This window comes from Podarcis erhardii (assembly GCF_964252035.2).
Source record: "Podarcis erhardii genome assembly, chromosome: 4".
Taxonomy (NCBI): domain Eukaryota; kingdom Metazoa; phylum Chordata; class Lepidosauria; order Squamata; family Lacertidae; genus Podarcis; species Podarcis erhardii.
The window spans coordinates 35,559,386-35,584,121 of record NC_138508.1 but is presented as its reverse complement, the minus strand read 5'-3'; the positions used below and the strand labels follow the sequence as shown (position 1 = coordinate 35,584,121).

Genomic DNA, 24,736 nt, shown 5'->3' with positions numbered 1-24,736 from the left:
GCATAAACGATGGCATTCCCCATATTCAGTTTCCCCCTGCTGCTGCTAGTATCTTGCCCATTCATCTTTTGTTGACTTTCTAAAAATATTACTTGGCATAGATACTGAGCATGACTCAATAAAGAGGCACATGTTTCCAACTTGTCACACATTTCCTAACAATTACAGTGGCTGAATGTTTCCTTTGAAACCTTTCTACATTCTGTTTTTGAGAGAGAGAAAATGTTGATGCTCATATTTACACACTGCTGCTGAAATTTAAATTCAATTGCTGTTAAAGGGGTGGGGTGGAGAGAAAGAGGTCTCACTCTGTTCCTGAAGGCATATCTTACGGCTTTTGCTTTCTAGGACTCGAAAGTATTAAAAGTGGATACTACTTGGGAAAAGAAAATTGTTAAAGGGGGAAGCAAACAAATGCGCTACCCAAATAAAGCAAAGTCGGGAGTGCTCATTAGTAACTTAAGACAATAAGCATCAGTAACACTGACAATGTACACATGAAATGGGCAGTGTGACAGATGGGTATGGGGATGATACAACTTTAGTTTAGTTTAGTTGAAACTATGTTTGGGGGAAACCAACTACGGTTAAGTGTTATATTTGCATAGCACCATCTTGAGCATACATTTCTGGTTGCCTTAATGTTTCCATTCTCAAAGCATGCCTCCTCTGGTCAAGACTTTGCTGTTTAGTGGCACCAAAACATACTAAGGTAATGTTGCTGTTATTAAGTATAAACACATTGCAAAACTGTGGATCAGGGTTTGTTAAGTTGTAAACAACACATTATTTCTTCTGAATAAAGCCTCCAAAGAAGAAACACCAATTCTCTAAAAAGGTAATTTACCTCTTTAAACTTTCACCTGCTCCTGTATGAACCTACTCCACAAAGATCTTCAGATAGAGTTGCTTCCAGGTGGTGCTACCTGGGGAAATTTAGGTTGGTGGCAGGAAGGGACAAAGCCTTTTGGAAATTTCCTTACGCCTCTGGAATGCACTTCCAGAAAAGCTGTGCTATGCTTTGTTGAAATGTAAGGAGCATTTTTAAAGATATGCGTTCATAAACTGATATTAATAACTGTCTCCTTTGCCAATATACTTTTTTATGGAAATCTTGCTCGTTGAGAATTTGATAATGTGGTTCAATGGCAACTCTCTGTTGCAAAGAATAGTTTTAAGCAATATTTTAAATTGGTGTTGTTTTAATAGTAGTTGGTTAGATGTTTAAAATATGTTATTGGTTTAGTTTTGTTTTATTTCAGATAAAATTTGCAAATAAATAAAAATGATAATAAAAACACAACTTTTTAATTTTGAATGTGGGTATAATGTAACACTACTGCTCTGTTAAAATTCAGGTTGATATGAATTTAGCTGATCTCCAAAGATCTGCTTTCTGTATGCTGACACAGGTGCAGGAGGAAAAATTCTAATTCCATCTAAAGACCCCCTTTCAAAGGCAACTATGGTTGCTAGCTTCGTAACCAGCTTGTTCCAAAACAATGTTATAAACTGCCTTGTGCTATTCCGATGACGAGCAGCATATAAAATAAACAAACCAACAAACTGGAATCCATGGTTTCCCATTTCAATTGTAACAGGAAACTATGGTTAGTAAAACCTCCTGGTTTGAATGCTGTATGCTGCTGAGGAGCAAAGGGGCTCTGTTTGCAGGAAAAAGGATTACCACAGTTTAAGAAGAGATATGATTGTCTGAACATGGCAATGATGTTTAAAAGCTTGAAAAAGAAGTAATCGGTGTGGTTCATGATATGGAAAAGGGGAAAGATGTTCCAGAACAAACAACAAAATGAATATGAACAAGTACTGTGTATACATCTTCTTTCTCTCTCTCTAGTTCCCAAGACAACACTTGAAATGCTTTGATAGCTTGATGTTAAAATAATCTGAGAGAGATTGTCAGTGTAACCAATGCTTACAAACATTGTGAAGTCATGCGAAAAAAGGACAAAGGCAGTTTTACTCAGATGGTTCAATACAATGGCTTACCGCTGCAAACTTGATGTCTCAGGCCAGGAAAGATTGAAAGAAACTCTATAGCAAATTGGGGCAGAGGACAGAACAAAGTAATTAAAATCTATAAGAAAGAGTATCTGATTTATTTCTTCTTACTTGGCAGTAGAGAATCAAGCAGAAGGGAGTATGAGAAAATAGGAAAAAAATCTTTTTCAATGAGCATTTAAAAAAAGAAAGAAAAGAGCTGTATTATCCATACATTAAATACTATTTCATGGATTTCAGGAGCTGTTAGTAAGATCTGCAACTCTTCCACAGAAGTAGTAATGTTTCAATTATGGCTAAATGTGCACAAAGCTATTTTGGAGTACGAGGAATGGTGGATAACATAATCCTGAGTTCAAAGAAAGAGATCAAGATTAATCGGTTTGCTAAAATCCCTAAAGTTCTTTTATTTTACCAGTTTTTACAAGGTCAAGTTATTAAACCCAGAATCTACTTTCCCAATAGCAAGACATAACGAGAGAGGCAATAGTTAAATGTGAGAATCTTTTAGTTGTCCAGTGTCCACACTCAAACTGTTCAGAGAGTGGTTAAATAACTTTTAAGAGCACCAAAATTGTTTACACAGAAACGATGGAGCTCTAAAATGGTGAACAATCAGGTGATGGTGCTTGTTACAGACATTTTGAGGGAATAAAGTTTCTATGAATCCTCCCCATCCTATGCATTTACTCAAAAGTTAGTCCCACCGAGATCAATATGACTAACTTCCAAGTAAGCATGCATGACTTCAGCCAATAATCACTAAAAGCAGTCAAACCAAAATAGCTCACCTATCAACTGGAGTTGATGTATTTTCAATAAAACTAATAACTTTTTCTTTCACATTCACAGATCTCGTCTTGAAAGCTTCTGTCATCTTGTTGACCAAGGACTTGACACCCTTCCCATCATTTGAACCATTTGGAGAATCGCCCTGGAAAAGATTTTTTTGCAGTTATTTGATCTGTACATAAGTAATCTGCATGAAGGCTATTGTCATATTTATCTCCAAGATGGAGATGTGAGATAGTTAAAGGGACAATCTAGGATAAGGGTTTTTTTTGGGGGGGGTAGCTATGTTTGCTTCACTTCTTGACCAATCAGAGTCAGATGGCTATAATAGTCACTTTTCTCACAGATCCAAAGTGACTTACGTATATTAAAACCAACTAATAAAAATATAAAACCACAGCTATACAGATGGAAGGCAGACCGTGCACATCCCAATCCACTAAAAGAGGCCACAATGCCACTCTTAAAGGTGACCGACTCTGGGGTTGCGGCGCTCATCTCGCGTACAGCTTCCGGGTCATGTGGCCAGCATGACTAAGCTGCTTCTGGCGAACCAGAGCAGTGCACGGAAACGCCGTTTACGTTCCTGCCAGAGTGGTACCTATTTATCTACTTGCACTTTGACATGCTTTTGAACTGCTAAGTTGGCAGGAGCAGGGACCGAGCAACAGGAGCTCACCCCATCGCGGGGATTCGAACCGCCGACTTCCTGTTTTTTTTTTTTTTTAAAAAAATAATTTTTATTAATTTTACAACATAAACAAAAAACAAACAAACATAACACGACTTCCCCATACCTCCCCTTCACTGCATCCTTGTTTTAAAATTTTTTAGCAATCCTTCATCCATTTTTATATTTAGTTCTCTTTAAAATTTTCTTAAGCTTAAATTTTTTCAGCTGTAATTCTTTATATCAAATCCCTTGACATCTTAACATTCCGAAATTTTACAACAATTTTTAAGATAGATTTTAAATTTTTTCCAGTCCTCTTCCACTGTCTCTCTCCTCTGGTCACGAATTCTGCCGGTCATCTCTGCCAGTCCCATAAATTCAGTCACCTTGGTCTGCCATTCTTCCAGAGTAGGTAGTTCTTTAGTCTTCCAATACTTTGCCAAAAGAATTCTTGCTGCTGTTGTTGCGTACATAAAAAATGTTCTATCTTTCTTTGGAACCATTTGGCCTACCATGCCCAAGAGAAAAGCCTCCGTGAACCGCCGACTTTCTGATTGGCAAGTCCTAGGCTCTGTGGTTTAACCCACAGCGCCACCCGCGTCCCAATGCCACCCTTAAGCTCAGGTAAAGAGATAGTCTTTGCCTGGTGCCTAAGAACAGATAAAGACAGCCACAATGGCTCTACCTCTATTGTTGGAGGCAACATGCCCCCAAATACCAGCTGATGGGAATTGCAAGCAGAGAGTGCTCTTGCACTCATGTGTTGCTTGCAGGCTTCCCACAGGCCTCTGGCTGGCCACTGAAAGAACAGGATGCTCAACAAAATGGCCCTCTGGACTGATTCAACTGGTCTCTTGTGACATTCTTGGTTTAAGTAATATAGCTTGAGCTGCAAAAGCCTGGAAGTAAATGTCTTTGAAGACAGGTTGCAGGGGATGAATTCTGCACGAAAACCAGTCCAGTCCACAGCTACACAATTTGATATAGGAAGTATACTCACATCAACTAAGGAGTTAAGACTACTTTTTGAGTACGAAGTACTAGCAATCCAATGGCCATATCCACTTTCTGGTCCTTCCACATTAATGTCTGCTAAGTGCTGTTGCAGTGCTGTGAGAAAGGACATTACATATTTTGTGTTGTATAGCACTATGCATTCTGTTTTGTCCTTGTAACAAAACAGGCACCATTAAACCAATGTACACAGGCAGGCAGGCAGTCACACACACACACACACACACACACACACACACACACAAAGAAATTAAAATGGATTAACTAAGATCAGAATTCGAGTCTGGCAGCAAGAAAAAGGAAATGTGCTGCGCTAGGTAGAGCCCAGCACCTTGATAAGGATGCAAACTGTCTCCTCCCCAGTCATCTGACTGTTCATTTAACTAGTGGAAAAGACATTTGAAAAGATAAAAACTGATGTGACTAAATGTAAATCTTACCCATGAATCCTCCTTTGGCAATGCTTACATATTCTTTATTTTTCTGCAATAAGAAGATTGTAAATCACTCTGGGAATACTAAAATTGCTGTTCTTCACAAGGTAAGCAGAAACATGAAACAGGCCAAGCATGCTTAGACTAGCTGTATTTGGCATTTCATTGGAATATGGTTAGAAGACTTTGAGCACTCTGGTCTAAGAACTTTCATATATAGGAGTTCACAGGTGAATATTCTCTGTTATAAAATTAAGATAATGGCTCGGATCTATTATTCTCCTTGAATAGAAGGGCTGCTTTCATTTCCAGAAAGGTCTTTGACTCAGTGGAGGCTTTCAGTGGAGGAAAATGGGGACTATTTTTCATGAATTTCTCCTTCCTTTGCAACTCCTGGACAGCCTTTCATTCTGTTCCATAGGGTCCCTAAACACTCTGGAGCAGGACTGGGGGGGGGGGCATAAGCAAGGGGGGTTGTAGGATGAAGGGGAAGTAGCTGAAAAAATCACTTTACTCTACTCTTAGCATTATTTAGCTGGGTAGCACCCACTATGTTTAAATACAACACATTCTAATATTTTAGATGTACCTGTAAAAAGTGTGCCAGTACCATGTTCATATACATATCCTCTTCCTCCCGGCCACTTCCCATAAAACAAAGATGCTCTCCACCAGCTATTGAACCAGATTCAATAGACTGTTTCTGTGCTTCTAACAAAGACTTCACAGACTGAGCAAATTCCGATGGGTTCTGGAGCATCTGTGAAGAAAATCAAAGAACACATGCACGGACTGAAAAGAGACTAAAAATCACTCGAAAACAAATGGGTATATTTAAGCATTAAGACACCAAGAGCATCTGCAGTCCAATTTAATTAGTTTTATAAGTAGTGCATGTATCACATTTTTCTATATAGACTAGCCTGTGTTTAGGAAAATTTAACTGTGCAAAGGTTCTTAGAACATACGTTATTATTGAATATTACGGAATATGTATATTACTGAATATTGTATACTCAACGTATCAGCTGCCTGGGGGTTTCACTGTTTGTGTTTTGGTGGTTGGTAAAAAATAAAATTATAAAAAAAGAACGTAGAGTCTAAAACATGGCCAAAAGCAGAAATGTCCTTACCCTTCCAACACCATTTAAAACAAAAATAAAGGCGGATAATTTTACGAAGTTTATTTGAGTCCTTGACATGAAGGCAAAGAAGTAAGGGAACCAGGCGTGTGAACATTTACTAAGGCATCTCTTCAGGGAAGCAAATAGTGTTTTTAAAGGGTTACTGCAAATATCCTCATCACCATCTACTACTGTCAGCCATCGAAGTTGTGAAGAAGTGGAGGAAGGCACCTCAAAACTGCAAAAAGTCACAGAGGACTTCTACTTCCCACTTGCGAGTTGATTGTGCCACTTTCACTCCCACAATTTGTGTTTTACTGCCACGTAAGGAGCAGAATACAAGAGTGATGTTTCCTAAGTAAACATTGTATCATTGGAAGTGTGCGAACTGTGTTGTGGCACTTCAAGATTAACACATTAAGTATGCCATAGACAAAAAGCTAATACAGTGGAACTTGGTTGTTGAACGTAATCCTTTCCTGAAGACTGTTCGACAACCAAAAATGCTCAACAACCGAGGCGCAATTGCCAATCGGCAAAATCCATTGCAAAAATGGAGAAAAAATGGAGAAACGCGCCTTGGAAGCTGTTCGACTTCTGAAAATCATTCAAAAATGGAAGCATTCACTTCCGGGTTGTCGGTGTTTGGGTTCCTATTTGTTCAGCTTCCAAAGCATTTGACAACCGAGGTTCCACTGTACTTCAGTACCATGGACTAAACAACTTGTACTATAATGAGTCTTTATGGAGGCTCATGTAAGCTACTAAGGAGGGCTTTGCAGCCACTTTGCTCTGAAGAGGTTAGCAAGGAGGGAGCTTAGATACAGCTTGGATTTAGATGACATACTAAGCCTGGATCAGTTCAGTGCAGCATGGGAGTGCAAAAGACCAAGGAGCAACAAAGCAGTTCCAAGTCTGGCTTACTGGGATGAGCAAATGAAACATCTGTCGTTCTGCAACACAGTTAACACCCTGGAAATCATTTCATTTAGGAACTGAATAATTATCACTTTACTGTAACTGTTACTTTATTGTTATCGCCTGTTAAATCTATTATGTATTTAGGAAAGTTATTTGCTTGCTATACATTGGAACACTTCTTAAGATATTGTAACTAAATGTTGATGATGGCTCCTGAGATCATCAGTGTTTGGATACAACTGGCTGCCATTTTGAATCAAAATGGTGGGTCGAACCTTTCAAAAACAGCACTGATTTTAACTACGTACTCATTTCAAAATGGCACTGATTTTTTTGTTGTTTCTTAGAATTCCTGAGCAGCGAACTAAAAATTGGTGGAGATCATGTCTATCCTTTAAAACAAATTGCATTTTAGGAAAATATTCAGGCAAGAGACATGAAGACTCTAAATACTAGAGGAGCTGTTTACAAACAAAATCCTTTGAAAGAAGCTCACTTCTACAGTTTGGTGGTATAAACCAGGCATCTTGAAACAAGAATTCGTAGAACTAAGATTCTGAGCACTCTTGGATTCCACCCTTCTTTTTTAATGTAAGGAAATGAAAAAGCAAGCATATTAAGCATCTAGAATGTATGCTTACCAAGTCTGAATCTAAATGAAAGGCAGTTGATAAATGGCCAGCATTGTACTGTTCTGCAGGACGACAATCCACCACAAAGAACCTTACTCCTTCCTGAAATAAGAACATTTTATTCATTTAGTTCAAAAAGTATACAGTAGTACCTCAGGTTAGAGACACTTCAGGTTACAGACGCTTCAGGTTATAGACTCTGCTAACCCAGAAATAGTACCTGAGGTTAAGAACTTTGCTTCAGGATGAGAACAGAAATTGCACAGCAGTGGTGCGGCGGCGGCGGGAGGCCCCATTAGCTAAAGTGGTACCTCAGATTAAGAACAGTTTCAGGTTAAGAACGGACCTCCGGAACGAATTAAGTTCTTAACCCGAGGTACCACTGTACATACTTAAGGTACACATGTAAGAGGCTCATTTATTTTGCAAGTGATTCATGTTTTTATGCAACTGCATTGTTTATACTTTCTGGATGTCCCAGAATCGTATTATAAAGAAGTTGTGTTCCATGTTATCTATTAAGCACTGCTAGGAGTTGTTTCTCCCCCCCGCTCCGTGTATTTCTTATTAGTAAAAAAAAAATGGTGTGGTGCAAGAAATTTTTTATTCTGAAAGTGTGGCGCAGAGAAAAAGAGTTTGAGAACCACTGTAACAGAAGATCAGATTAGTAATAGTGTGACTGGGCTCAAATTCCCACTTGGTCAGAAATTTACTGTGTGACCTTGGGAGGTCACTATTACTTAATGCAACTAACTTAAAAGGTTGTTTTGAGGAAAAAAATGGCAGGTGAAGAAGAGAACTATGTATAAGGTAAAAGGTAAAGGATCCCTGGACAGTTAAGTCCAGTCAAAGGCAACTCTGGGGTTGTGGCGCTCATCTTGCTTTCAGGCCGAGGGAGCCGGCATTTGTCCACAGACAGCTTTCCAGGTCATGTGACCAGCATGACTAAACCGCTTCTGGTGCAACAGAACACCATGACAGAAGCCAGAGAGCACAAAAATGCCGTTTACCTTCCCACCACTGTGGTACCTATTTATCTACTTGCACTGGTGTGCTTTTGAACTGCTAGGTTGGCAGGAACTGGGGCAGAGCAACAGGGGCTCACTCCGTCACAGGGATTTGAACCACTTCTGATCGGCAAGCCCAAGAGGCTCAGTGGTTTAGACCACAGCACTACCCTAGAACTATGCATATGCCACCTTGAACTCTTTGGGTGTGAGACGTATAAAGTAGCAATCTTTAAAAGGCAACAAATAAAGGGGATGTCACTGCAGTGTAGAAAAGCAATAGCTATTTGGAAAATATGAGAAGGAAACAGTAATTTTTCCCACCCACACACTAGTAGGACTCAATGAAATTAGCAGACAACAAGTCTGAAACAAATAAAACAGCATATCCATACACAAACAGCCACTGTCTTGTGCTATTCTATAGCTGTGCTGAAGGGCAGGATCATTGGCTGGGTTCCCAAGATGTACTTAGTCTCATGGCCAATGGAATTTTTTAACTTGTTTCCTTTGAATAGTAGACAGAGACAGACAGACCTACAAACACTGCTGTGTGATGATATATCATATACTCCTTTTGAACTTGTTTCCTTTGAATAGTAGACAGAGACAGACAGACCTACAAACACTGCTGTGTGATGATATATCATATACTCCTTTTGAAATTATCCCTAGCTTTAGAAGTACTTTCCAGTAAAACTATACTTAACTCCTCTTGGGCTTATGAAACTAGTTTAACAATTCGTTGGACTCTAGCCAATGACCAGGGAAACAGCTCTGTTTTTGGAGCTCACAGGAGGTAGAAACTCTGATAGCTACGTTAAGTTATTTCCTTCATTTATCTTCATTTAGGGGAAAACAGTTTCAGACTTACTGACCCCTTGCAGTTGATTAGCTTGAAGAATCTCTGATACAGAAACTGCTAAACACAAAGCTTGGCTCAAGTCTGAATCGTCGTCTTTGAGACCCAGCAAGCTGCTGCCAAACAGAGTGTGGTTGTCCTGTAATTGTAAGAGAGAACACTAGTTATGGCCAACATTAAGGCTATGTGCTAAATAAAGACACCAAACCAAGACCTAGGCGGTGTCCTATTTGTGACCCTCATAAAACTCAACTATGTACTCGCACAATTCAGAAAGAGTTCAAAAAGAGATGCAAATGCACATCTTTAAGTGCAATTTCACACTATTACAGGGACTCTGTGCATACTGCTGTTTTGGCTCTCATTTTGTCAAACAGAAGATCTCTCATAAGCTCTTCCTCCTGATCAGTGTGTCAAAATACCCTTCAAAAATCATGTCCAACAGCTGATACACATGGTTTATTGGTTACATTTTTGGAAACACATTCCTGTGTCTCCATAGACAGGTAATAGGTATGATCCACTAAAGCCTAAAGCATGACCCTCTCTCCCTCCTCATACCCACCAGCATAGGCAGAGATACTGCAACTGTAAATGACCTGTGGCACTTCCCTGTTCCTGGCAAGTAGATTTTGCATCAGCCTTTGTCAAACAATATTCCAAGATCAGCAAGCACTACAGAGAGTTTTTCCAGCTACTGCCATGAAAATGGTAGTATAGGTTCTATACTAGGCACAGAGTAGATGTACTCAAAGCTCATATCACACTTGCTTCTTTGATAGTATAGCATTCATATAGCAGTGGTGGCTTTTACTTTTTTGAATTATGATGGGAAAAACTCTTCATCATGCATCTGATTTGTGGCTCAGGAAATCCAGTATTCTAAAACAGGCTCAGGATTTCACAAGCCTACTGAAAGTCAAAAAGAACATGCCAGCAATTCAGTCTTTAAACTGATCTGCATATGTAACCATGAACATTTCCATTATCTGCTTTTGTAGATAATCATCCCAAGGGTTCTATTTTGGAAAAGAATTGTAGGAAATATTTTATTATTTATTAGCCAATTATGGAAATAAAATGAAAGGAATGAACCCCTAACTATACAAAGTCCAATTTATTTTCTGATTTCTATTCAGATTCCTGTCTACATTCAACCCCCAAAAAGCTGGTTTACAATAATATTATGACAGAGTTAAAAATAATGCCATCAAAAATATAGAATAAAATGTGATCATATTATATCCCCGAGCCTTAAGACAGCATTTCTATCCCCAGAAGTGTGTAGCAAGTGGAAAATAATATAATGTTCAACTGCATTTTGCTCCTGCGACACGAAACTGAATGAAGCATACTTGAATAATGCTGTTTTGGAATGAGTGCCAACTTACATAACTGAAAATCAATGCTTTTCAAAGCCATTTGAATGTTGGCACAAGCCGCTCCAGGACTTGTTCCAAACAGTGATAAACTGCTGTAGTATCCAAAATGGTTTCGCAGCTACTGTTTCAAAAAGAAAAAGCTGCATCCCCAGAAAGGCCGGGCTTGATTAAGTGCCAAGGTCCAAACCAAATTTGTTGCAACCGGCTAAGCAGTAGGAAAGTATCCTGAAATCACTTCTGGGAACATTGTACTGTATATAAAGCTGAGGCGACACGTGAGACCGAAGGCTTGGCATTATTATTATTGGAATGACTCAGTGAATGAACAAAAAATTAATACGACAATGCAAGCTTCTAATATCTACCCTTTACATAGTTCACCCTATAAATTTGCATGTCATCTGTGGCAGGCACTATGCAGTGACTCTGAATGCAAGCAAAGGGAGGAAAAGATACGCGAGGTAGTTTTCCTCTTCTTCCCTAAATGGCAGCTGCTGCAAAGGCATATGATGAGGAAGGCAGGGAAGTGGGAGAAGGCAAATCCAATATATTCTGTGGACCCAAACCTTAACCAGGCAACCAGCTTTTCACTCTCAGGGGAGCAATAAACTTATTCACCACCACATGTTCTGTTTCCTCCTGTTCCTGGTGGGCAAGGTGCTTGAGGTTTAAGAGCCAATGGGAAGGAGACAAGGAAATTTGCTATGCCATCACCTGTCATGTAGTTGCCTGTGTATCCTTACACTTGCATACAGAGAAGCTGGATTGTAGTCTCAGCCTTCTGTGATGCTCAAAGTAACATTTGGGCCAATAAAAACATAAGCTAAAAAAGAAAAAAAGAGGCACTGCAGCACAAGATAGGCACCCATATTTGATCTAGACTTTTTTGATAGAGAATATATAACCCAAACTGTTCAGTTGTCTCAGGCTCACCACTTTACATATCATAAAATCAGGCCTGGGAGCCCTTGCTTGATTCTGATGTGATGCTGCCATGCGGAATACCCTTTAGGAAACATCCTGAGTGCTTGTCAATTACCTTTCTGAAGGAAGCTGGAGTTTTGCTACAATAATACTGTGCCAAGGAGAAAAGGTCCTCTATATCTTCTACTTCCAAACTGGCAGGGGATTTTTCTAGGAATTCTGAAACATAGAACAGGGAAATTAGGGTTTGGAGCATTTAAAAACAAAACATTAAAATTTGTGTTTGCCAGAAGTAAAATGTATTTTATTTTTATTTTTTTAAAAACCAGAAGAATTACTCAGGCCAACATGTTTGCAGCTGAACCTCTTTTAGACACTCAAACACTTTTAGGTTAAAGAGCTCAAATATTTTCTATTTCACTACTTCTATGGCAGTCAGCTTCATCACAAATGGCACGTGTCATAGGTGTGGGAGGAGACTCACAAGTCCCATGGTAATAAAGGAGCACATCCTGGCTGCCTGAGCAACCATGACAATGTTCATTTCCATTTGTCCACCAAAGTCAGAAATGACAGAGCAGTGCATCTTTCCCAACATCCAAACCACAAATTTTGCTGGTGTGCAAAATTCCAAACACTCAATGAGAAGAGGTCTCATTTGTCTGCTGCCTTCACAAACAACTGTTCTACATTTTTAAAAGAGAGAAATATGCCATCTTGTAGGTCCACAGAAGAATATTTCAGATTCTCCAGATAAATGCAGGTGTGCAAGGAGCCATTAATCATAGCGAACAGCGAACCAAGTCAAATATAGGTTCATCTGAGTACGGCAGAACTGACAAAGTAGGCAGGGGGAGCACACAAACCTGCCCTGTATATTATGCCACACTGCAATCTGAAGTTCAAAACATCTGGAAGGAACTTTTATTAGGTTTTTTTTAATAACCTTGCAGGAGGAGGGGAGATGGTGTGGATGCTCAAAGCTGCTGTAGCCTTCTTCACATAATGCTAAACCATAGTTTAGCTTTGCATCTGATCTGGCCCCAAAAGAACTAGGCTCATCTTTTTAAGAACCAACTCTTTTAATAGGTGAAAGTTAAGGGCCAGCTTAATTCTTCCATATCAATGGGCTTTCCAAGCACCTAACCTTAGCAATATAGTGCCTAAGGATTTATTTTTTTCTGCAGCTGCAGCAGCATTAGAATGGCAGGACTTACTCACGACATCTTCTTTGTCATCTGACTCTGGTGCTAAGATGAATTCTCTGGAAAGAGGCAAAAGCGGAGATAAGGCGTAAGCACACAAAGTAGAGACAAGTCTAAGTGGCCAACTAATTTGTTGCTGTGTATTAACTATATACTCACTTTGCATTAACAAGGATGATAAGCATTAGGAAATAAATGAAGAATGGATCTGCTAGCTGTAGGTATCCGTCCCATATTGCACGAGTGACTTCATGAGAACAGTAGCTTGAAAACAGGCATCCAAGCTGGAAAATTGAAGGAATGAATGGAAAGTCAAGCATGTTTGTAGTAGCATCATTATGTTCACAAACTACCTGGAGGGAGGGGGAATAATTAATACTCCAAAATCCAAAACCCTTGGGGTGCCTTTCAATTCTACAGTTCTATGATTCCACGTACTTAGAAGTAAGTCCCCATGATTTCAAGGGACTCTTCTAATAAGAGTAAGGACTAAGGCTACACACACCTATCTTGGAGAAAGTATCGCTGAACTTAATTCAGAGTAAACTTGGGACTTACTTCAAAGTAAACTTGCACAGAATCATGTTGCACGTATCCTAAAACTTCAGCTATGTTTGTATTAAAAGGCAGTTTTACACATTTCCTGTGAATCCTGGTCAGCTTTAAATATATTGCAGTGTCATAGCTTCCCAAACACCACTGAGGCTTCCTTAGCAAAAATCTGAATGCCAGTAAAACTCTGCAACCAAATATTTGGAAATAGCAGATGCATAGTAGTGTGTGTCTAAAGTGAACACAGTGTAGCTTCTACATTACAAATAATCACCCTAGTCTTCTTGGGAATTACAATTCTGTCAGAAGACTAGGATTTTGCAACAAAGAGGAACCTCAATTTGTTTGGCTATTACAATAATAATAATGTACCATAAGTGTTTACAGTTACTGCTTTGCTTATTAAAATGCCAATCTTTGAGCATGGGATTCATTTTTAGAGACACATTTGTGCCCTATCTGCTAAGCGGACATCAGAATATTATAATGCCTAGCAGCTAAATTTAATACAATAAGGTCCCCTCACAGATTATACATGCCTTTTTTGTTTGTTTAAGCTTCCTTATTTAGCAAATGATACTTTTAAAAATTACTACAGAAGTATGCTTTTCATTATGTTTCCCTACTTTCACTTTATTACCCAGTTGAGTGCATATGAGTCTGGGGTCATCTTTTTGGTGTCAAGAAAAGAGCACAGCTCTGGCTCATGGTACTGGAGGAGCAGCCGGAAGAGATGAAATGGTCTCCCTTTCAGGAAGCAGTCCCTAAAAAGAAGAATAGCAAGAGTGCTCATGAAACAGAAGCACAATTATTCTTATTGCACACAACTTTCTATTCTTAAACAAAATGAACAGAGCATTAAAATTGAAGTCATAGACACCTGTGACAATAAAAATATCAGGCTGTTTGTAACTTTGTTTCATACACACATGACAATGGAAAACACCGTCTATCAATCCACAACAGAAAATTATTCCATTCTTTGAAAACAGCTAGCAAAGCCTCTGTCCAGGAAAAGAGTGGGTGGGTTTTTGGGGAAGACGGCAAACAACATTTAAAACTAGAGTGCCCATGAATATATTTTTTCTTTACCTGGGGATGTACTTATTCATGATAGCATAGAAGCAGTTGTATAAGTCACTTCGTGGAAGTCGAAGATGCACCAATGGCTTAAGTAGATATGTCCAACTAAGGCTAGAACTGTATTTGACATTACGAGATTTACAATAGAAGGTAATCACAGATTCAATATCCAAAAGTAATACTGACTTCTCCTCCTCTGGCACTGACAGCTGATCTGAAAACAGACAAATATCAAACAAAACCATGTTGAAAATGTGTCATTTATCACTTGATTCACTGGTGGTACCTATCATGCTGGGATCACTCTCAGAAACCGGGAATGTCACATAGAGCAAGAGAGGGCACTTCATACACAGCTGCTATAGTGCTGTACCAACACAACAAGGCAACCAAGATCTAATAAGTCCCTTGAGTGCACCAATACTGCTGATACACCCACTCTGCTACTTTCCCCTTCTAACTGCACCTCTAAAATTGCATCTGATAATCCTCCATAATACGTGACAACATTAAGGAGTACCGTATTTTTCGCTCTATAAGACGCACCAGACCACAAGACGCACCTAGTTTTTGAAGGAGTAAAACAAGAAAAAAAATATTCTGAATCTCAGAAGCCAGACCAGCAAGAGAGTGAAAGCAGCAATCCCTCTTGCTGTTCTGGCTTCTGGGATAGCTGCGCAGCCTGCATTCGCTCCATAAGATGCACACACATTTCTCCTTACTTTTTAGGAGGGAAAAAATTAAGTCTTATAGAGCAAAAAATATGGTATTTTTTTATGGGTGTGGACGCAAAAGAAGAGCTGGAAAGCCTCAGTGTACCTGTGGAAGCTCATGAATGGCCCTTTGGGTTCTGTCTCATTGTTATAATGCACAGCAGCTCTCCCTGAATAGAGAGAAAGACGTTGTTGCACTAGGCTGCTTGATTATGCACTCAGCTGCTCATTTGACAGCAGACATAAGTCATCTCACATGAGAAATCAACTGGCAAATTGCACTGTGAATGCTAAAATTCTACTGTTGCATGTTGTTTGAAAGTTCTCTGAGAAGGGGGCTTTAGCCTGCAGAATTCATTCATTCACCTTTTTTAGGGACAGAGGCTGCTTTTTTCAGTTCTACAAAAAGCAACTGCTGATAAGTAAACATTTATCTAAGTGATAATGGCTTTTATTCATTGAGACAGACAGACAGACAGACACATACAATTTATACCCCGGCCTTTTTGTAAAAATAACACTCTCAGGACAAAAACAAGTTAAATAAAATAATAAGGCAACAACAATATTTTAAAAGGCCAATATTTTTAAAGGGCTAGGAAAATGAAGACATCTAGAGAAAGCCCGCCAATCCTGGTATGGTAGCACAGTCCACATTTAGCCATCTGATTACTGCACGAAATAAAATGTATTAGCAGGGTCATTAAGCTAATGACGGCATTAATATACTTTTCAGAAATAATCCATAAAAGAGGCTGGCAAGACTACCAAGATATTTCAGCTAGACTTTACTGAAGTAATTCTGAGTTGCACTCTACAGGTCTTAGATAGGACAGGAAGGTCTTAGACAGGACAGGAAGGTAATTCTTATGGAGAGAATAAAGTGTTCAGAAGGGTTTCAGCCCAGCAATTTAATCTTATTTCAGACTTACCAACCAGTTCTTGACAATCTTTGTGAATCAATGTCTGTTCCGGCAGATCTAGACAGCCATCCCATGATGCCAAACTGTCTCCTTTACCTGCAACATTCAGTGCAATCTAAAAACACATACAAGAGAGGGTGGAAAACCTTCAGTATGTTTCAATCTACACAAGATACAATTCTTAAACCTGAATTATTTAAAATTATTCAAGAAAAACATTTTAAAATGCAAATGTAGGAAGCTTTTAAAATTATCTCTTTATAACTTTCAGCATTCTTGAATAATAAACTTCCTTAACGTTTATGTTTAATACAAAGTAACCATTCTAGATCAGACTTGGTGGTTATTTATTCTATTAATGCAAAAAACCATGAAACAATGTTGTTCTGTTGCAACTTAGAAACCAAGTAAGTTTGTTCTGGGTATAAGCTTTTGTGTGCATGCACACTTCTTCAGATACATGAAAGCTTATACCCAGAACAAACTTACTTGATCTCTAAGGTGATACTGGACATATATACATATGTGTGTGTGTGTGTGTGTGTGTGTGTGTGTGTGTGTGTGTGTATATATATATATATATATATATATATATATATATATATATAAAAACTGTGTCAAACAAACATGGCTACCTACCTGAATCTAGAACAATGTTATTCTGTGCACCTAAATAGCCAAAGCTCACATCCTACTTGTTCTGGTCAAATTAAGGGCCTGGCTACACACTATAAACTAGAGATGTGGAAACTTCTTAAGCCCGAGGGCCATATTCTCTTCCGGGCAACCTTCTGAGGGCCACATGCCAGAAGCAGGCAAGGCCAGAAGCAAAATTGGGCAGAGAAACAAATGTCACTTTTACCTTTGTACAGTAGTACAAAGGCTAATTGTGGAGTAACTAGCCAGACATGCCTTCACCCGGACAAGCAAGAGCTATTGTCAGTTAAAGAACACATTCCAGCCTACTGGACTGTCAAACTGTTTCTGTATCTGTTTATAATACAAAAATGAAACAAATATTTCCCTGGGGTGTAAAGTGAGGGGTGGGCCTGATAGAGAGGCTTGGTTGGAGGGATGAATTTGACTCCTGAGCCTGAAGCTTCCCTGATCTGTTATTTTCAGAAACATGTAACAGTACCCCAATTCCCTTTTTGAAACAAAAAAGACCATTTCAGGACAGGGGTGACTGGGACCTGAGAAAAAAATGGGGGAATCAGATGCCAGACCCTTTCCCAAATGGCTATTTCTCTGCTTCAGGCACATTTTCCCAGCTACTTTCCCTCCCTGTAGGATTCAAGAGATGTTTGTCCTTTCAAACATGCATTTGGGACCCCCCTGAAATGCCTTTTGAGGAAGCAATCAAGAAACTGCAAGCTGGGAAAGGAACAAATGTCCTGTTCCTGCGATGCTTCTCCCCGTTGAACAGCACCCTTTGAAGTGACTTCTCCATCTGTGACATGGCCATTATCATACCACTGAACACTTTTGCTTATTATGTGCAGTGAGGCCGTGAAAAAGATGCTGGAGGATACTTCAGTTTGCATTTACAACATGAAATGTGGATGCTTAAAACAAAGGATGCCATAAAGTTAACTTTTATTGTTGCGCTTTCTTGTAAAAAAGAAGCAATTATTGGATTTTAAAACACATACACACACCAAGTATGAACCAAAATACAACTGAGACTGTTAGCTTTATAATGATAACATTTATGAGGTGAAGGGCCCCCTCCAAGTGGTTCCTGTCTCTTTTGAAAGAGACCAAGAACTCAAGACAAATTACTACCTCTCAAAAAAAGGCCTTACCTTCCAGACCTTGGCTCTTAGGTCATCAGGCAAAGGTCTCCCTTGAATTATGTTTCGGACTGTTTCAAGATCACAACCACCTTCTTCTAGAGCTTCTGCAAGGTCATTCTCCCTGGAAAAGTTATCTTAAATAAGATTAAGTGAATTTAAAGCACCTCAACATGTTCATCTCTTAGTACAGGCTTAATCATTATTTCTTATTACCCCAAAGTCACGTGCAAAATATTTACCACAAAGCTTAAACAAACCCAGTTAAAAACACCCCCACACCCCTGATGTACTTAAAACCAATATGAAGTGAGCACTTGTTGCTTAATGGGGGGGGGAGATGCAGATATGTATCACACAGTGGTTTAGCAAGCTGTTCTGTGAAGTGCCTTCCCCCTCAGAAGAGGGGCTTGGTACCAGCTGTGAGGGGATAGGTGAGGTGGTGGGTGAGGTGTAAAGGGATGGAGACAGGGTTTGGTCAAGTATTGGGGGAAGGGTTAGGGTTGGCAAAGGATAGGCAAGGCTGGCAAGCAAAGTGAGAAGAGGTAATTTGCCTATAAATAGAAGTATGCATGATTCAAGTTCCATCTCATTTGAAATGAAGCACCTTAGATATTATATTCATCCTTCTGAAAATGAGACATGCTTTAGATTATATTTTAATAATCTGCCTTGTGGGTATGGGCATGTGCCGAAAGGGGTGGTGGAAAGAGATTAAAGAAACACTGAAATATTTATGGCACAAATCTTAACTGGTTTGATCCAGAGTTAAGCATGTAACTAGGCTGGTAGAAGCCAACTACCTCATTTCTCTGCTCCATGTCAGTCAACCCAGGCTCCTGAAAATGCTCCGCCAAGGGTTGGAAGACTCTCCTGAATAGTACTGAGTATATGAGGGACGCAGGTGGCACTGTGGGTAAAACCTCAGCGCCTAGGACTTGCCGATCGCTTGGTCGGCGGTTTGAATCCCCGCGGCAGGGTGAGCTCCCGTCGTTCGGTCCCAGCTCCTGCCCACCTAGCAGTTCGAAAGCACCCCTAAGTGCAAGTAGATAAATAGGTACCGCTTTATAGCGGGAAGGTAAACGGCGTTTCTGTGTGCTGTGCTGGTGCTGGCTCGCCAGAGCAGCTTCGTCACGCTGGCCACATGACCCGAAAGTGTCTTCGGACAGCGCTGGCCCCCGGCCTCTTAAGCGAGATGGGTGCACAACCCTAGAGTCAGACACGACTGGCCCGTACGGGCAGGGGTACCTTTACCTTTTTACTGAGTATATAGCACAGCAGCTGAGAGAGAAGAAAGAATCCCTGAAAACTGGCAGCTTCTGTAAGCTGGAACTCCCTTCTTGGAAAGCGCCCCCACCCAAATTTCCCTTTTCTATAGCCTCAGGAACTACTACTTACCTTTAAAAAGTGGGGAGGGGGAGTTCTGCCTCTGGGGAGCCACCAATGGGGGCAAAAATTTAACAGCACAGAAAAGAGGGTTCCTGAGTGCTAATGCCTTCAGGTGATGGCAGCAACCCAAAGGGATAAGATTTTATAGGTATGAAGAGGGCTTTTCTCCCCATTTTTATATCCCACTGCAGCCTGCCTATGGAGATGAAACTGCCCCCCCCCACTCATAGGCAGAGAATGGGACAACCTACACACACACACACCAGTGTGTGTGTGTGTGTGAGTGTGTGTGTGTATGTGTGTGTGAGAGAGAGAGGTCTATATCTGTGCTGTATGTGTGGCAAGTATGAGTGCATGTGTGTACACATGTATGTGTGACTGTGTGTACACACGTAATGCATATGGCCCTCAACACAACCCTTGAGCTGAAAAAGTTTAGAAATTAACAGTGCTTTTCGTAGACCCTTAGTGGTAAAACGGCTGTTCTCAAAATAATATTGATTTGTCAAGATGTAATGAAATGGGGGTGGAAAAAAGCAAGAAAAGAAGAGCTGTGGGGTGATTTTATAAGTTAGTATACACTATACTGTACTATATCATACTAACATAAACTGTACTATCTTGCTGTTGGGAGAAGGCAATGGTTCCCCTGCTGTTCTTATTCAGCAGTGTATGAACTTATTATTATTGCTTGCTAAGCCAAACTAGGATCTCTTTCATCTTTTAATTATTTCACTATAATGAACACCTGTTTTGGAACAACTCATTGATCAGCCAGCTGGAACCTTGGAAAATTAATCTCCTCCTAGGCTGCTGAAGCGCTTATTCATATGCTCCTCAGAGATGTAATGATTCTTTTATCTCTCCTCTCTTTATAATAGTCACTCATTGCTTCTGCCTATATTCTCAACAGAGTCCTGTTATAAAAACACTGCATGCATTCTGAGAACCTCAGATTCAATTGTTCTATGTATTCCTCCAGTAACGAATGTGTTAAGAGCACAGCAGCCAGTTCAACAAGTTATACCCTGACTTTGATGTGCCAACGCATTTGGTCTCCTTTGGCTCACACCCAGAACTTCCTTGCCAATCACCTTTTCCCAAAGCCCAGGCAAATATGAGGGGCAATTTGCTCTTCTGTTAGGGTCAACCCTCAAAAAGCAGTCCTTCGCTTTACGGTGCCTTCCATAATTTAAGATTGCCAATGAAACAACAGTATTATTTGGAAATTATTACCTTCAAATGTGAAAAACTTGATTGAGTCTTGGAAATTTTCACAGAATTTAGTTAGTTCCACTGTACTAATAACCACATTTTAGCAACAATAAGGAAGCTCAGACACATTCTTAACTACCACTGGAAATTCCCTCTGCCACAGTCTGATGGTGGTTGGAGCATAACCACCTCTTCCGTTTCATCATGTCTGCCTTATTCAGTTCTTACTCTTGCATTCTTCATGGCCACCGCAAATGTTTGTTTCTCCCATGTGAGCCTGATTCATGTGCGTAAAAGAGGAACTTTCACAATCCTATGTGTGCTTTGTGTTGCTCTCTGCTGGACCATCATCAATTATTATAATAAAGATCCATGTGTTTGAGGGGAGAAATGAGACCATGTACATTGCTTCTGTTCAAAATTCCAACTAGCCAGCCATGTTCTGTGATGCTCAGTTACGTTTCCCCCCCCACCCTCCAGTTTTCAATTTTTATGCTCCAACTATTAGTCAGTATTCTATGCCCACTGAACTTACACAAAAGTGAATTCAGCTTTTCTGCGTAGCTAGTTTAGCATAGTGGCTAAGAGCCCAAGTTACAAATGAAAAGGCCCCTGGTTTGAACCTTGCCTCTACTGTGACCTCTAAGGTGGCCACTGTGCCTCAGTCTTAATCTTCCCATCTGCAATATGTGGGTTAATAATACTGACTTACTTTACAGTGTTGTTGTAAGTATTGCTTTACACATTTGCAGGTGCTATACAAATGTTAAGTATTGTTGTTGTTGCTTTTTGCTTTTTTTTTTTAAAAAAAGCCAGGCAGCAGGAGCGGGTCTCAAACTGCTGGAAGCAACTGGGGGATCCAAGCAATGTGTTGGTCGATGGAACCACTGGGCTAAGCTGGCTCAAAGTATTGTTGTTATCATTATGCAGTAGTTTGGTATTCTATGAATGAGCGTTTTACTTTTAAAACTGTACTATTGTGAGACTCCTTATTCCTGCATATTTCCAGTAATTTAAAGGAATTCCAAAGGAAGGAGTTGAATATTGTATGGGGAGGGCGAGGGAAATGTTGCACATGAAAGCTGCAGTCTAACACTTTTAATGCCCTTTTCACTAACAGTTTCACAATGATTTTCTTCTGCCTTTTACATCTTATTTCCCAACTCTTCCTGACATAATTTCTCATTTTAAAAATATTTGCTAAATAATCAATACCCATTTCGTGTTTTATTTGTTTAGCAAGGGGACAGGGAGTAAGAAAAACAGGCATGATTCTGTTCCAAATTACCAGAACAACACTGGTACATGAGATAAAGCTAGCAGGCTACTGTCCAAACAGAATTCTCTACATGACTGGCCACATTAAGGCAAAATGCACAGTATGTATGATTTTTAGAGAGCTAGTTACTACTTTAAGCAAAATGGACCAAGCCCATATGTTACACTTGAAAAAAGTCAGGCTCCTAACCCTTAAAAAGCTGCTACTGGAGTCTAGACATTTTAATTCCCTCCAATCCATGCAGAGTAGGTTCCTAAAAATCTTACCCTGGGTCATTTTTTTAAAAAGGAAGCTCTTCATTTTGATTCCCAGAAACATAAAGATTCAAGAACTCTGCCACAGTCACTCTCTCAGACTACATGGAAACTCAAGTACATTTTCTGAAACATGATCATGAGCTAAAATTTCCAAAGTGTTTTTGACAATTGCTAGTATTCATATCAGGTAGTCTTTGTCTTTATAACAACCAGGATTTTCCTAAGACCTCCAACAATGGATCAATACATTCCCCAAAACACATATTGCTAGAAATTTGGTGACAACCATGAATTCTGACATGTACATGCAACCCAAAAAGAATATAAGGATCTCTGCTAGAATCCAGAAATTTTATATTCTAGAATATAAAATTTCTGGATTCTAGCAGAGATCCTTATATTCTTTTTGGGTTGCATGTATATGAAGAACTTAAGAAGTCTATCTCCAGGAAGTCACAATTGCAGGACCATAACAGACAAGTTCAATCCTGGAGGTGACCCTAGAATAAAAGATTTTGTATGCTAGTGCTTAGCCCTGATTTTCATTAGTGCCATTAGTTTTTGCACCTTCTACCCAATACTTCTCTCTGAACCACGCTTATCCAATGAACTCCTGTGTTTGTTAAAAAGTAAGCAGAAAAGACTGTAAAGACCTTCCAACATCACAATGCCCTTTGGAATTCTCCAGCAGTCTTTGCTTACGTTACAACCTCCAAACTCATTTGCTCATCGTCATATCACACAGTACACCTATTTCTTGTCTCATCCATCTAGTACAAATATTGCCAAGTTACAACTTGTAGGCTTTATCTCGGAATGTGCTTGACAATGTTATAAACAAGTGGCAACATGCTTAATATTGCTGAGTAAGAGATACTAATAACTAAGTGCATCATTTACATTGTGACATGACAAATGCTTAACAAATATCAGACTGCATTCAACCTCCCTGCAAACTTTGTCCAAATAAATCAGAATGAATGTTCAATAAACAGGTTGACTAGAAGCAACCTGTGATAAGTGAAGTTTGAGGTCTGCTGCAAGTCACATGGAGTGCTACTCTAATTCAGTATATGGCCGGACCTAAATCTTTTTGAACCCAGACTGGAATTTGGAAGCAATCCCATTATACAGAAAGTTGGACTCTCCATTTGTGACATAAAGCAAAACAAAAGGTCCAGTATTTAAGTCTAAAAATTAACTTTTTAGATAGAAACTTCTTGAAACAGCCACACACTAGAAATCATAAAGGAGAGTAATCATGCACCAAATTTAGCCAACTTGAATATTCTGACACCAGTGGATAGTGAACCTGACATGGGGTAAATTTTCCCATACCTAAAGAAATCTTTAAGAACAGACAATTTGGCGTTAATTACTGTAAGCTACATTGTATATGTAGCTTACAGTAATTAACGCCAAATTAATTAAAGCCAAGACTGTTTATGCACAGGCAAAAGATGCACCAAATATAAAAGTCACAATCATACAGTGAAAGGACAAAACTAAAGAACACTTTTATGTGTACTATCCAATCAGGTGAGACCAGATTCTATTCATAACAACAGCAAGGTGTGTGTGTGTATTCTCTAAGGCTCTAATTCAAGTAAACAAGCAACCAATCATGCTGCAGAGTATAAGTCCTGTGGAATGCCCTTCTGTCAGATGTCAAGGAAATAAACCACTATCTGACTTTTAGAAGGCCTCCAAAGGGCAGTTTTTAATGTTTGATGTTTTAATTTGTTGGAAGCCGCCCAGAGTGGCTGGGGCAACCTAGTCAGATGGGTGCCATATAGATAATAACTTATATAATTAGAATTATTATTACTCAGAAACTAGGTCAGATGAATTTAGAGGGCGTTACTTCTATGATAAAATGGGAAAGATCCAAGTATATTAGTATCATAGCAGTTTTGTAGAAAGAAGAAGTTTGAACAAAAGTACTCCATAAAAGTACTCCATTAAAGTTAGAAAAGATGAACTCGCTTAGACATTTTCCTGAAACTGAGTTGAAAACTGCCAAGAACATGAATGTTCAGGTCAGATTTTAAAACAATTGACACCACACTAACTAAAATGAAAATACGTTAGGCACACATATTGGGTTGGATCATATAGACCCAATGAAAATTAAGTCAGCTTTAGTGTGAACCCTTAAGAAATGCCATGCTGAATGAGATGGAGATCTGGCTAACTTTGCATTATTCTAGTCACACCAACAGCTAACCAGAAGTGTGTGAGATGCTCACAGGTGAAGCGTGAAGATGACGGGCATCCCCCCAATAGTGTTTATGTCCTCAGCATCCAGTAACTGGAGCCTCTGCATAGGGAGTGCCATTCAGCCACCGTTACTAGTGGGGAACAGCAGTTATAATACAGAGTAGCAAACCGGGGTCGGGGAGGAGAGTCCAAGGTGCTCAGCTGTAAACCTCACCGGGTGGACCTTGATCCAGCTCAGCTCTCAGCCCAAACTGAACCACAGGTGTGCAAGAAGCTGCTTGAAAGAAGGGTGTTCGGGATAACCTAATGCCATAATAGGT

General features: G+C 39.6%; 1 protein-coding gene across 2 annotated transcripts in view; it reads right to left on the bottom strand.

Annotated features, from left to right (window-relative positions):
* The window catches only part of TBC1D23 (TBC1 domain family member 23), a 33,751-nt gene that overhangs the window by 8,278 nt on the left and 737 nt on the right, over nt 1-24,736 (bottom strand). Inside the window, exons 2-15 of one of the 2 annotated variants that reach the window (XM_081859703.1) lie at nt 18,069-18,180; nt 16,273-16,378; nt 14,637-14,841; nt 14,185-14,308; nt 13,152-13,276; nt 13,005-13,051; nt 11,903-12,006; nt 9,498-9,620; nt 7,622-7,714; nt 5,525-5,695; nt 4,942-4,984; nt 4,488-4,597; nt 2,814-2,956; nt 2,011-2,055 (exon numbers count right to left, since the gene is read on the bottom strand). In XM_081859703.1, coding sequence (XP_081715829.1) covers nt 2,011-2,055; nt 2,814-2,956; nt 4,488-4,597; nt 4,942-4,984; nt 5,525-5,695; nt 7,622-7,714; nt 9,498-9,620; nt 11,903-12,006; nt 13,005-13,051; nt 13,152-13,276; nt 14,185-14,308; nt 14,637-14,841; nt 16,273-16,378; nt 18,069-18,180 — 1,551 coding nt within the window. The remainder of the gene's footprint in view (nt 1-2,010; nt 2,056-2,813; nt 2,957-4,487; nt 4,598-4,941; nt 4,985-5,524; nt 5,696-7,621; nt 7,715-9,497; nt 9,621-11,902; nt 12,007-13,004; nt 13,052-13,151; nt 13,277-14,184; nt 14,309-14,636; nt 14,842-16,272; nt 16,379-18,068; nt 18,181-24,736) is intronic. The other variant, XM_081859704.1, reaches the window with a different exon arrangement.